Raw genomic sequence first — 13,642 nt, 5'->3', positions numbered from 1 at the left:
TATCATCAAATTAACTATTTTAAAGTGCACAATTTAGTACATCCATAATGTTGTACAACTACTACCTGCAGTTCTAGGACATTTTCATGAAACGAAAAGAAAACCTGGTACCCATTAAACAGTCATTCCCTACCCAATATCCCTCATCCCCACCCCAGCCTGTTTTCTGTCTCTATGGACTTATCTATTCTGGATATTTCATATAAATAGAATCATATAATATGTGGCCTTTTGTGTCTGCCTTCTTTCACTTAGCATAATGTTTTGGAGATTCATCCATGTTGTAGTGGGCATCAGTATTTTATTCTTTTTTATGGCCAAATAGTATCCCACTGTATGGATATACACATTTTGTTTATTTGTTCATTGGTTGATGGACATTTGGGCTATTTCCACTTTTTGGTTACCGTGCATAGTGCTACTGTGAGGATGCAGGTACAGCTATTTGTTTGAGTCCCTGTTTTAAATTCTTTGGGGTCTATGCCCAAGAGTGCAATTGCTGGGCACATATACCTGGCTTGCTTTTTGCATGGACTTCTGCCTGGTCTGTCCTTGGTTGTTGTGAGTCACAGGGCTCTAATCCCTGCTCACAGCTAGAAATTTCCTCTCTGTCCTGGGCTGGCGTGGAGAATTTCTTTTGCTCTTGAGTATGATCATGTATTTTACAATATATAGTTATGCTTTCTCCACATTCCTGTACCTCTGGAATGGAAGGGGAGTTGGCCGCGTATATATTCACTCTGCCATCTTGCCTGGAAAGTTCTTCAACCCAAGTTGATTTGAATCTGTCCTGTGTTAGGGTGGGATTTTGCCATATACTCCTCAAGGTACTTGGTAACCCCTGTCGATTAACATTGTACTTTTACAGATTTGGATGTTGGTTCAGAGAAAATGGATGTATCTTGAAAGCATTTTTATCGGTGGAGATATAAGATCACAACTTCCAGAGGAGGCGAAAAAGTTTGACAACATCGATAGAGTATTTAAAAGGGCAAGTGACTGTTTTCTATTTTAATCAAGAAAGAAGGACAGTGATTTGAGATACTTGTACTTTTGTAGTATTTTTTCCTTTAGTGGCCTCTGAATTTTTTCTGTCATTATGTATGACTTTAATCTACTTAGTAAAAATGTGTTTGATCTTTAGCTGCTGGCATATAACATTGAAACTTTGTTAATGTTTATTTTTATTATAAAAGTAATATTTGTGTGTTTAAAATATTTTGGAGGGGCCGGCCTGTGGCTCACTTGGGAGAGCGTGGTGCTGACAACACCAAGTCAAGGGTTAAGATCCCCTTTCTGGTCATCTTTAAAAAGAAAACAAAAATTTTTTTTTGGAAATGTAGAAAAGTAGAAAAAACTTATCTCCCATGGTTCCATTACCTTAATGGGACTACTTTAACATGACAATATATTTTTAAAATCTCCCTATGTGTATAGGTTTAAAAAACACAATAATAATTATATAAACAGATCATATTATATATATTTTTATATCTTGTATTTTTCTCTTAATATTATGAGAAATATTTCATATTATGAAATCATCTGAGAAAATATTTTAAGGCCTTCATATAATGTTCCAGTGAGTACCTTGACATTAGTTTAGTTGATTATTCTTTAGTAATTAGGCATTTTGTTTGAACAGAACTCCTTGCTTTCACACATAATGTGCAGGTTTGTGCCTAATGCTTTTTCCATATTTAGAATAAATATGTTATAATAGATTGTTAGAAGACAAATTGCCCCTGAAAGGGTATGCTCCTTTTGAAGTCCTTCTCAGAAAGTGTTTTACCAGTCATTACTGCTGCTGGTAATTAGTGTAGCCAGGATTTTAACCCAGACCTCAAAGCCCAGATATTTTGCTATTTAGCTTTGCTTTTGTGTTCTTCAGTTACAGGTGGTCAGATCATGTTTTGGTCTCCTTTATTCACTAGAGTTTATACCTTATCCATTTGAATAAGTTCTTTTTTTAAAACTTAAAAAAAAAAATACAACAAAGATCTATTCATTGTAGAATGATTTGGAAATTACAAAAAAGGAAAAAAAAAAAGTCAAGAAAAAGAAAAAAATACCCTCACCCAAGATAACCATTTTAACAGTTGAGCATATATTTTTCAAGAATGTTTACTCCTATGTAAACATATAAATAGATATAGATGAATAAATAAATATTTTACAAAAATAGGATCATTTTTACCAGTATAATTGGAGTTTTTCTTTCAACATCTTTGACATATTTCAATTAAAAAGTCTAAATGATCACACACAACAAACTATTTACCTGATTCCCTGTTGTTGGACATTTAGGCTATTTTGCTTTTCTTTTTGCCACGATAAAGAAAGACGTAGTGAATATTCCATATATACAAATTGCTCCAAGTGGCTTGCTGGCTTTATTAATTCAACAGATGTCGATTGAGGGCCTGCTATATTCAAGCTCTAGTGCAGGCCGGTGGGATACATTAGTGAACAAGACAGATAAAAATCCTTACCCCACGCAGCTGGCCTTTTCGTGGGAAGGTGGAAAAAAAAGATCAGAAAAAGTTAATTATATGTAGTACATTGGAAGGTGCTAATGATATGCTTGTTTAAAAATTTGATAGCTTTTGCCAAATTGGTCTCCCCAACGGCTCTGGCACTGGGGTGTTCGCAGTGTTGTTCTCTTTGTGCTTGGGCCCTGGTGGATGCCTGTTTCAGAAATGAGAACAGCATTTCTCTCCCTTGCTTGACGGTTCTTTTTGCCCTTGTCCAGATCATGGGTGAGACCTTAAAAGACCCCGTGATCAAGAGATGTTGTGAAGCCCCAAACCGTCTCAATGAGCTACAGAACATCAGCGAGAGCCTGGAGAAATGTCAGAAAAGCTTAAATGACTACTTAGATTCAAAGAGAAATGCTTTCCCGAGGTTCTTCTTCATTTCTGATGACGAGTTGCTCAGCATCCTGGGAAACAGCGACCCACTCTGCGTCCAGGAGCACATGATCAAGGTCGGTCCTCTGGGCCCGCGTGGGGGCTGCCAGTGTGCAGTTCACAGCTGCAGCTTGTCTTCCGCCACTTCTCTGTGCAAGGACGGTCAACCCGGAGGGTTGAGACTGAAATGCTGCTGGGGGTTTTATTTGAAGCATAAACCTGATGACACGCATTTAGTCTGAAATTACACCAGAACTCTGCTGTTATTTTGTTCTTTTCCCATAGTCCAAAAACTTTTTTTTTGAGAAACTGAAAAAATACAGAAATACGCAAAGACTAATATAATAAACAGAGAGGCAATAGAGGATAGTGGTTTAGCACATGGGCTCTGGAACCAGATCGCCTGGGTTCCAATCCTGGCTCTCCACTGATTTGCTGTGTGAACTTCAGCTAGTTACCTAACCTCTCTGGGCATCGGTTTCCTCATCTGTAAATGGACATAACCCTAATAGTTACCTGTTTCAGTGCAGTTGTTGTAAAGGTGGAATGAGTTAATACTTATAAAGTACTTACAACAGTACCTACCTTATAATGTCAACTAAATAATCTTATCCTCCCCCCAGAATTGACACTTGCTACCAATTCGTCATATTCGCTCTGTCTCTTTTTTTTGGTAAAGTTGTACAGATAAAGTTGTCATACTCCTTGTACCCCATCCGCATTCATAGCTCTTCCTCTGCCTCCTAGAGGCAGCCACTCTCACGGGTTTGGTGTGATTCCTTCCAGCCAGTGTTTCTTACTTTTTTTATGTGCATACGCATGTGTATCCACGAACTATCTCGAATGGCAGGAAACAACAGAGAAAACTGTCCCGTGTGATAGAGAGCAGAGGATGGCCAGGCATAATCTTTGTTTTTGTTTTCTTTTTCTTTTTTATTGAAACATACTGGTTATACATATTTGTGGGGTACAGAGTTGAGTATTAATACATGTATGCAATGGGCAATGATCAAATCAGGGTAATTAGCGTATTCATCATTACAAAACAATCATTTCTTTGTGGTGAGGACATTCGATCTCCTCTCTTCTAGCCATTTGATAACATGAAGTAAATTATTGTTAATTGTAGATGCCTGGCTCGATTGTACACCCATAGAACTTGTTTTTCCTGGGCCAACCCCGTGGCGCACTCGGGAGAGTGCGGTGCTGGGAGTGCAGCAGCGCTCCGGCCGCGGGTTCGGATCCTATATAGGGATGTCCCGTGCGCTCACTGGCTGAGTGCGGTGCGGGCGACACCAAGCCAAGGGTTCCCATCCCCTTACTGGTCACGAACCGCCCCCCCCCAAAAAAGAACTTGTGTTTCCTATCTACCGTTATGTGTCTATTAACCACCCTCTCACTATCCCCCGTTTCCTGCCTCTAGTAACCACCGTTCTGCTCTCTCCTTCTGAGAGTTCAACTTGTTATTTCCTCCCTCGCTCCCTTCCTTCCTTCTTTCCTTCCTTTCCTTCTTTCTTTCTTTCCATGCATAATCTTTGGCTGGCTAATCAAAGCTCTGTATTTAGAATCAGCCTAGAGCAGGGCTTCTCAGCCCTGGCACTATTGGCACTTTGGGCTGGATGGTTTATGATGTGGGGACTGTCCTGTGCATTGTAGGGTGTTTAGCAGCATCCCTGGACGCTACCCACTAGATGTCAGTAGCACCTCTTCCCCAGTTATGACAACCAAAAATATCTCCAGATATTGCCCAGTGTCCCCCAGGGACAAAGTCATCCCTGGTGAGAACCAGTGTTGTAGAGTAATTCCTTCATCCCTAATAAAAAAGCACTTAGGAATAAGTACTTTATTCCATTCTTTCCCTTTAATAAATGCTGATTTCCTTCTTAAGAATTCATATTTAAGATTCATATTTTTTTTTTTGTCTTTTTGTTTTTGTGCCCGGTAAGGGGATTGCAACCCTTGGCTTGGTGTCGCTCGCACCGCACTCAGCCAGCGAGCACACTGGCCAACCCTATATAGGATCCGAACCCACGGCGGCAGCGCCGCTGCACTCCCAAGCGCTTCACTCTCCCGAGTGTGCCACAGGGTCGGCCCAAGATTCATATTTTTGATTACATGTTTTCCTTTCTCAAAGGGGAGACTTATGTTGTTTCCACTTTCATAAACGAGTTTTTTTTTTTTAATTAACAAGCCTCTCCTGCTGGATTGCAGATGTATGACAACATAGCCTTGCTGAGGTTTAATGACGGGGACAGTGGAGAGAAACTGGTGTCTGCCATGATTTCAGCAGAAGGAGAAGTCATGGAGTTTTTGAAGATCATCCGGGCCGAGGGGCGAGTGGAGGACTGGATGACGGCAGTTTTGAATGAAATGAGAAGAACTAATAGACGAATTACCAAAGAGGCTATTTTTAGGTACTGTGAGGACAGAAGCAGGTAAGGTCGTAAATGTGAACTTGCGTTGGCTTTACCGTATTTATAGTCATAATGGATTAATTTTAAGGGGTTGGCGTAGATTGGCTGACAGTCTAAATGCAGTTTTCTTTTCTTACAATAGCTAATTAGCTGACACATAGCTGTCTTTATTTAAGGGGTCACCTAGTGCAGTATTTCTCAAAGCGTAGTCCTGGATCGGCAGTCTCAGGACCCTGGGAGCTTGTTAGAAACGCACATTCCTGGGCTTTACCCCGCACTGTGCATCAGAAGCTCTGGGGATGGGTCCCAGGGATGGGTGTTTTTATGAGCCTCCTAGGGGTTTCTGAGCACCTCAAGCACTAGGACCACTGACTAGTGAAGCAACAGAAACCAGGTGTTTGGTAGAACTGATTATGTATATGGGTTAATGAGCAAAGTTGTTTCTAAGATATTTAGTGAATTTCAATCATTCCTTAGTTTTTGTGGCCAGTGAAGCTTCAGGGTGCCACATGGAGGCATGCCAGCTCCTAGTGGCTAAGAAGGGCTGGGCTTTAATGTGCGGTTGAACTCAAATACATGCAGTGTCTTTGGATAACTTGTTCTAGAAGATTTAGGCATGATTCCCAGTAAAGCTGTAGTATATTTGGCAGGGCCTTTATGCAGACATAAAATCTTTACTATCGTTATGGGAAAACTGTCCTCTTGATTTTGTACACTGCTTTTTTGATTTTGTGAAGTGAAAACATCTATTTAAAAATAAATTATTAGAAAATGGTATAATATTTATATGATTATGATCCTGCCATTTCTGAGGTACTGTGATAAATCAAAAATTTACCTCTTTATGTAATAACATATATGTAGATATATTCAGTGGTAAACTGGCTCTCCAGAAAAAAAATTAAAGTGTAAATTTAGAACATTTTCCAACTTCCATGGTGTAAATGCTCCCACCATGGCTGTTTTCAAAGCTAAATGCACTAACAGTACGTGATTAAACCACCAGCTTATAAAATTCCTGACTGTTCAACAGTTACCTCTTGTGAGTTGATAGGGGTGGTCCTAGCCCATCACTAGACATGTTCATTCATTTAACTAACATTTACTGAACTCTGCTCTGGGCTATTCACTATGCTAGATGCTATTTCAAAACTGAACTAGACAGAAATCACTGCCTTCCAGAAGTAACACTGGAAGCAGCTCTGACTCATCAGGATGTATGATATATGTAGAGTGGTGTTTCTCAACTCAGCACTATAGACTCTGGGGCCAGATTATTCTTTGTTGGGGGAAGAGAGGCTGTCGGGTGCATTGTAGGATGTTTAGCAGTGTCCCTAGTCCCTACTACCCTGCCAATAGCACCATCCTTCCCAGCTGTGACAACCAAAACTGTCTTCAGACTGTGCCAAATGATGTAGAGGGATGTTTATTGCAGTATTATTTGTATTGGTAAAAGAATTGGAAGCAATCTGAATAGGCCTCAGTTAGTATGTTTGAGTAAACTGTGGTGGTACTTTTGTGTTCTGAAATATACAGCTTTTACAGGGACTGAGATAGACCTATATCTGTTGATCTAAAGGCATGTCTATTAGAATTATTAAACGAGAAAAGCAAAGTGTAGAGTAACTTGTTTCGCACGCTGCTGTGTTTGGAGAAACAACCACCACAGCCTTTCCCACCATACATTTATGTGTAACTCTGATTAGGTTTGGTTGAAAATGGAAAAGACATGACATGCAGGAAGCTATAAAAAGGGCTGAAAACGTGGGCAGAGATTATTAATTTCTCTGTTGCAATTTTTTTTACTTCTTACAATGAACCCATAATACTAAGTAATTTGGGAACCTTATGAAGAAGCATTTTTAAGGTGAGCTGACATCTTTCTCTGCAGTCAGATACCTACAATATTTTGGGGGGCGAGTATCACTGGCCTGGTACTGTACTATCTAGTCGGAAGAATCTTACTGTCGTTTGCTTACTTAACTCTTTTACTTGCCTTCCCTATTCCAGATCAGATACTAAATTCTTAATGGGACTGTCTTTGTACCAATGCCTGGATGGGCAAAGGTCTCTTAAAGGTGTGCTTTTTCTGTAGGGTTGACTGGATGCTCCTGTACCAGGGCATGGTGGTGCTGGCCGCCAGCCAGGTGTGGTGGACCTGGGAGGTGGAGGATGTCTTCCGCCAGGTGCAAGGAGGGAAGACACAAGCCATGAAGGACTTTGGCAAGAAAATGCACCGGCAAATTGATGAGTTGGTGACTCGCATCACCATGCCCTTGAGCAAAAACGACAGGAAAAAATACAACACAGTTCTCATCATTGATGTGCACGCCAGAGACATTGTGGATTCTTTTATAAGAGGCAGGTAATAAAAAAAAGAGAACAGAACTGTGGTTATTAGAGGTGGGAAAGGGGGAGGGGAGGGTGGTTGGCAAGAAACTAGTTAAGGGTCACGAAGATTAATTATGTTTGGTAAACATGAGTATACTAATTATCCTGATTTGATCATCACATATATTGATATTCAGCTCTGTACCCCCACAAATATATATAATCAATTATGTTTCGATAAAAAAAAACTGTCAAAAATAAATAAATAAATAAAAAAGAGGCAGGTAAATCCCTTACCATGGCACCGGTGTTTCCAAAGGGACACCGTCCCTTTGTCGTTCTTTGGCGTCCCTTATCACCTCACCTTCCTCCACTTTTCTCACCGTCCAGCATTCTCGAGGCCCGGGAGTTTGAGTGGGAAAGTCAGCTGCGGTTTTACTGGGACCGAGAGCCAGATGAGCTGAACATCCGTCAGTGCACAGGGACCTTCGGCTATGGCTACGAGTACATGGGCCTGAACGGGAGGCTGGTCATCACGCCGCTCACAGACCGGATTTACCTGACGCTCACGCAGGTGACTGTGGGCGCTTGTGGTTACATCTGACCTTGTGTCTATAAGCATGACTGCGGCGATTGGAATATAAAGAAGATCATTGCTTTAAAATCTCCAAATAATGTTCCATTTGGAATATGATCTGATTGTCACTGTTTGGGACTGGGGTGTAAGCGTGCCCGTGAGTGTCATCTCTGGGGACCGCTGGGGCTTTGTCTTCAGGGTAGATGCTAACCGTTTGCTTAGTCCCTGGTACGCTGGTCCCTGTACAATGGAGGGTGGTCTGTGGAGGTCAATGGAAAAATGCCAAAATGTCAAGGATGGGGACTATGGAAGAGGGTGAGGGTGCCATGTGTTTGCACGTCTTGTGACAGCTTTTATTCTGGATTGTCTGTTCAAGTGAACAGCCTTAGATGAGAGAGACAGTTGTCTCCCTGTCTCCCTCCAGGACAGAGGGCACATTTGTTTGCTTCATTACCTCCAGGGTAATGAAGGAGATGTCTCTGTCCAGGGCAGGGTTTGGGGATTTGCTGGCACAGCCCCCCTTGTCAGACTGGCTCATGATTCCACAGCTGCAACTCCAGCCCACTGTGTGTGCAGCATGCCCGAGGGGGCCTGTCTCCACCTCGCCCCTGAGGGACCTGGGGGGCAGGGACAAAGGGAACGGGTGAGAGCATGGAGCCCATGCTGCCTACTGTGCTGTGAGTGATACAGTCCTTTGTGATTGAAAAACAAAAGTGTGAACTTACATGTAATAGGGTTCTCCAGAGAAGCAGAATCAACAGGATATATATATATCCAGAGATTGATTATAAGGTTAGTGACTCGTGCTGTTATAGAGGCTGACGATCTGCTGTCTGCAAGCCGGAGAACCCGGAAAGCCAGTGGTGTTGCTCAAAGGCCTAGGAGCTGGGGAGCCAATGGCATAGATTCCAGTCCGGGTCTAAAGACCGGAGAACAGCAGTGCTGAGGGCCAGAGAAAACCGATGTCCCAGTACACCTGTCAGGCAGTTAATCCAACCTTCCTGCACCTTTTCATTTTTTTTTCTTTTTAGTTAATAGTATTTTATTTTAATTAATAGTAGTTTATTTTTATTTATTTATTATCTATTTATTTATTTATTATTTTAATTTATCAACATACAATGTAGTTGATTTTTGTGTTCCTTTACTGGTTCCACTTTTTCATTCTATTCAGGCCCTCAATGGACTGGACAGTGCCCACTTGCACAGGGAGGGCCATCTACTTGACTCAGTCCATCGAATCAAATGCTAGTCTCTTCCAGAAACACCCACACAGACATACCCAGAAATAATGCTTAACCAGCTATCTGGCCACCTTAAAATTAACCATCACTTTGTTCATATATAACTGACCCTTGAACAACATGGAGGTTAGGGGCGCCAACCCCACTGTGAAGTTGAAAATCCATGTGTAACTTTTGACTCCCCGCAAATTAACTACTAATAGCCTACTGTTGATTGGAAACCTTACCAATAACACAGACAGTTGGTTGACACATATTATGTATGTTATGTGTAGTATATGCTGTATTCTTAACAATACATAAACTAGGGAAAAGAAAATGTTATTAAGAAAATCATAAAAAAGAGAAAATACACCTACAGTATTGTATGGATATTTGTTGAAAAAATCCACGTACACGTGTAACTGCACAGTTCAAAGCCATGTTGTTCAAGGGTCAATTGTGTGTGTGTGTGTATGTGTGTTTATGTATATATTATGCATATATTGTCACAGTGATGAATTTGGAAATGACACCTGTTTGCATCTGTGAATCAGAAAACATGTTTTGCATTTTGCTTATAGGCACTGTCCATGTATCTGGGCGGGGCCCCTGCTGGCCCAGCAGGTACCGGCAAAACCGAGACCACCAAGGACCTCGCGAAAGCCTTGGGCTTGCTCTGTGTCGTAACCAACTGTGGTGAAGGCATGGATTACAAAGTAAGGCCTTGCTGTCACTTTTGGTACTATCTTATTAGGTAGAGAGCTTAAAGTAGGACGTAGCAGGAAAGTGTTTCACCTCAAAGTGTTCCATGAAATGGCATGGTGACAGCTGGAAGAATGTAGTAGAAAACCTTTCACCCCTGTAGTCTCAGAACTTACATGTGTCTGCTTAAAGATTCTGTTTTTGTTAACAGCATGTAGGGTAGGAATCTCAAACTTACATGTGTGGCATGGTCAGGTAGATAATGTAAATGAATAAAGCAGCAAGAGAGACAATAGAGAGTGGTGGAGACTGTGGCCAACTGGAGAACAATGCTCTGCCTAAAGAGAGTGCTCTGTTCAGCTTTGGTTCATTATCACCACTTGGGAAATTGAACCTAATGTTGCTAGATTTTCCAGTATTTCAAGAGATGTCAGAAATCTGGAGTTTTACACAAAAATCTGAGTGGGAGCTGGTTCGTAAGAGGCCTTGGGAGTCTTGCTAGAAAGATCGGTTAGTGAAGTGGCTGCCCGCTGCTTCTCTGCCAATCTGATAATCTCATTGTTTGCTCTAATTTAGAAAATGTATCCATGAATGTGTTGCTTGCAGTTTTAAAGATGGAGATTGCCCTTGTCCTGACATTTCTTTCATTCCAGGCTGTTGGGAAGATTTTCTCTGGCCTCGCCCAGTGCGGAGCTTGGGGCTGCTTTGATGAGTTTAATCGAATTGATGCCTCTGTGCTGTCAGTGATCTCGTCTCAGATTCAGACGATTCGAAGTGCTCTGATCCATCAGTTAACCATGTTCCAGGTGAGGATACGTGTGAGGCCTGCCTGGGTCATGTCCCCAGGATGGAAATGCTGTAAAACCTTCAAAACATCAGATAGTGGGAGTTATCTTCAGACCAGGCTCCCTACAGATGAAGATTTGATGGATTTTTCTTTTCCATTTGAGACAGTTGGGTTTCTCAAAATTATCGTCATCTTTGATGATTAAGGATTGTAATATTCCAAGAACTTCAAGCTAATTCCAGACATATAACTAATAGTTATAGATGGGTAGGAGGACTGTGTTCTCAAATAACTGATGTGCGTGACCCCCTTTAAAGGAAAAACAATATTTTTGGTGACTTCCCAAGTTTGAGAAAACCTGACTTAAAAAGTTAACATTCCATTTAGTCAAATTATCACAGTGAACAATAAATTTTACCTTCATATCTTGTAAAGTTATGGCATTATAACAAGCATATGGCCTTATGACATTATAAGGTTATTTATCAAAGCGAGAAGGCAAAATTTTAAAAAAATTTGATAATTCACCAGTCTCTCCCTGTCCAAGAATACACCTGCAGACTCAAGTTTGGAAAGTCTGTATTAAATTGTATTGTATTAATCTGGATCAGAATTTGGAGAAACACGATCTGATTATACAATTTAGGTAGCCCAGAAACAGGTTCTATGACAACATAGGACCAGAGCAGCCAGTACAGGGGCCCTCTGTGGTCCCAACGTGCTCCACCTCTCCTCCTGACACTGTCCTCACCCTTGCATGCCCTTCACTCTTTTCCTCTCATGCCACTTGCTCCACAGACACAGCATGCCCTGCAACACCATGTATATTCCCATCTGTCTGGAATTGTCCTTTCTTTCCCTTCATCTGAAAACTCCTATGCATCCTCCAAGGCCCTACCGAGACCCATTGGGAGGTTCAGGATTAAAATTTGGCTTGAGCTGGTGCCCTGGGATCCCACCTGCTTTCTGCCCAGACCTTGGGGGGGGGGGCCCACTGTCAAGAGATTATGTAAATTGGATACCATGAAATATTTTCAGGATTCCAGTAAAGTTCTGGATAGGTTTCCTATAAATTTGTTCTTAAATATTTTAGGGCTGAGTTGACTGCTCTTGTGGGAGGTGTTAGGAGCAGGCCTGTCAGTCTTCCCCGGAGGATGATCTGGACCTCACATGGGGTGCTGGGGAGTGGTGAGGATGGTCTCGGTGTGGACTGGGGAGACGAGTCCGTGGCCTTGTTTTTTGGGAAGCATCAGCTATCTGCTGGGCTGCCCTCTTGTCATTGATGCAGCCTGTGCCTCATAAAAGTAAATATTTCTGTCCTTTATCTGGTGGACAGTCACGAGAAATAGCATAGTTAAAAATCTCAGTGAGAGGAAAGTTCACAAGAGACCGTTGGGACTCAACCTTAGAAAAAAGAGTCTAAGAATGCACAGGCTTCTTCAGTTCGCTGGTGTCTGGGGCAACTGGAGGGACAAAAACTGGTTTCTTGGAAGATACTGCGATAGAATTCTTTAGGAAGAGTTGACTGCATGAGGTCCAGGCACGCAGGCTGGGGTGGAGATGGGAGTGGGGAAAGGCATGACAGGTAAGAGGAATGGAAATCGGTGTTGTGCTATGTGTCAGGCCGGGTTCTTGCATATATTATCTCATTTAATCGCCACAACCATGCTATGAGGTAGGTTGCATCCCTGTTTTGCAGAAAAGAAAACTGAGATTCAGAGAGGTTAAGTGACCTGTTCAGGGTCACACAGCACCTCAAATCAGCCTCAGGCTGTGCACTTTCTCAACCTCAGTTGCTTCTCCAGTGAAGAGACCCTTGGCTCACATCAGAGTTTGGGGGTCGGCCGAGGCTTGCCCTCCCTGGAACTGTTGGGCCTTAAGCAAGGTGCTCTCCATTAACTCCCCGACAGGGAAAGGAGACAAATGGTGGTGTCTGCCTCATACTATGAGAATAAATCACCACATGGCTCACCCAAGGCCTCCTTTCCTGGGCGGGCCGCGTAACTCCTTCCTTTCTCCCCTGTTGTCCTCTAGTTCGAAGGGCAGGAGATCTCCTTGGACTCACGAATGGGCATCTTCATCACCATGAACCCTGGCTACGCGGGCCGCACGGAACTGCCTGAGTCAGTGAAGGCCCTGTTCAGGCCCGTGGTTGTGATTGTGCCTGACCTGCAGCAGATCTGCGAGATCATGCTCTTCTCCGAGGGCTTCCTGTGGGCCAAGGTGGGGGCCTCGTCAGCGCAGAGCCAGGCATTGTGAACCCTCCCATGTCTGTGTCCAGACTGGGGAGTCAGGATGTGGTAGCTCTCTGTGGCTCTTTAGGTTTTTTGGCTTTGTCTCTCTCCTGCCTACCCACCCTCTGTTTTAATGATAACTTTTAATTTTGGAATAAACTCACAAGAGGTTGCAACAGTAGTAACCCAGAGTTCCCATGTACCCTTCCCCCATGATAATGTCTTACACATCTAGTCCATTGTCAAGACCAGGAAACTGCCGTGGGTACAATGCTGTTAACTCAGGTACTGACTTTATTTGAATTTCACCAGGTTTTGCATTCTCTCTCTCTCTCCACTCCTCCTGTGTGTGTAGTTTTATGACACTTTCTCACATGTGTGGACTGGAGTGACCATCACCGCAATCAGGACATGAAACTTGTCCCATCACCACAAAAAAACTCCCTCGTGTTACCCCTAATA

The 13,642-nt window shown here is 42.5% G+C and overlaps 1 protein-coding gene across 1 annotated transcript in view; it reads left to right on the top strand.

Moving 5' to 3' along the window:
• The window catches only part of DNAH10 (dynein axonemal heavy chain 10), a 148,161-nt gene that overhangs the window by 66,726 nt on the left and 67,793 nt on the right, over positions 1-13,642 (top strand). The window contains exons 28-35 of the mRNA XM_063085892.1: positions 869-991; positions 2,753-2,986; positions 5,121-5,344; positions 7,419-7,688; positions 8,045-8,228; positions 10,039-10,173; positions 10,813-10,965; positions 12,981-13,169. Of these exons, the coding sequence (XP_062941962.1) occupies positions 869-991; positions 2,753-2,986; positions 5,121-5,344; positions 7,419-7,688; positions 8,045-8,228; positions 10,039-10,173; positions 10,813-10,965; positions 12,981-13,169 (1,512 nt within the window). The remainder of the gene's footprint in view (positions 1-868; positions 992-2,752; positions 2,987-5,120; positions 5,345-7,418; positions 7,689-8,044; positions 8,229-10,038; positions 10,174-10,812; positions 10,966-12,980; positions 13,170-13,642) is intronic.

This window comes from Cynocephalus volans, chromosome 2 (assembly GCF_027409185.1).
Source record: "Cynocephalus volans isolate mCynVol1 chromosome 2, mCynVol1.pri, whole genome shotgun sequence".
Lineage (NCBI taxonomy): Eukaryota > Metazoa > Chordata > Mammalia > Dermoptera > Cynocephalidae > Cynocephalus > Cynocephalus volans.
Note: the sequence above shows the minus strand (reverse complement) of the source record. Positions and strands in the feature narration are given on the sequence as shown.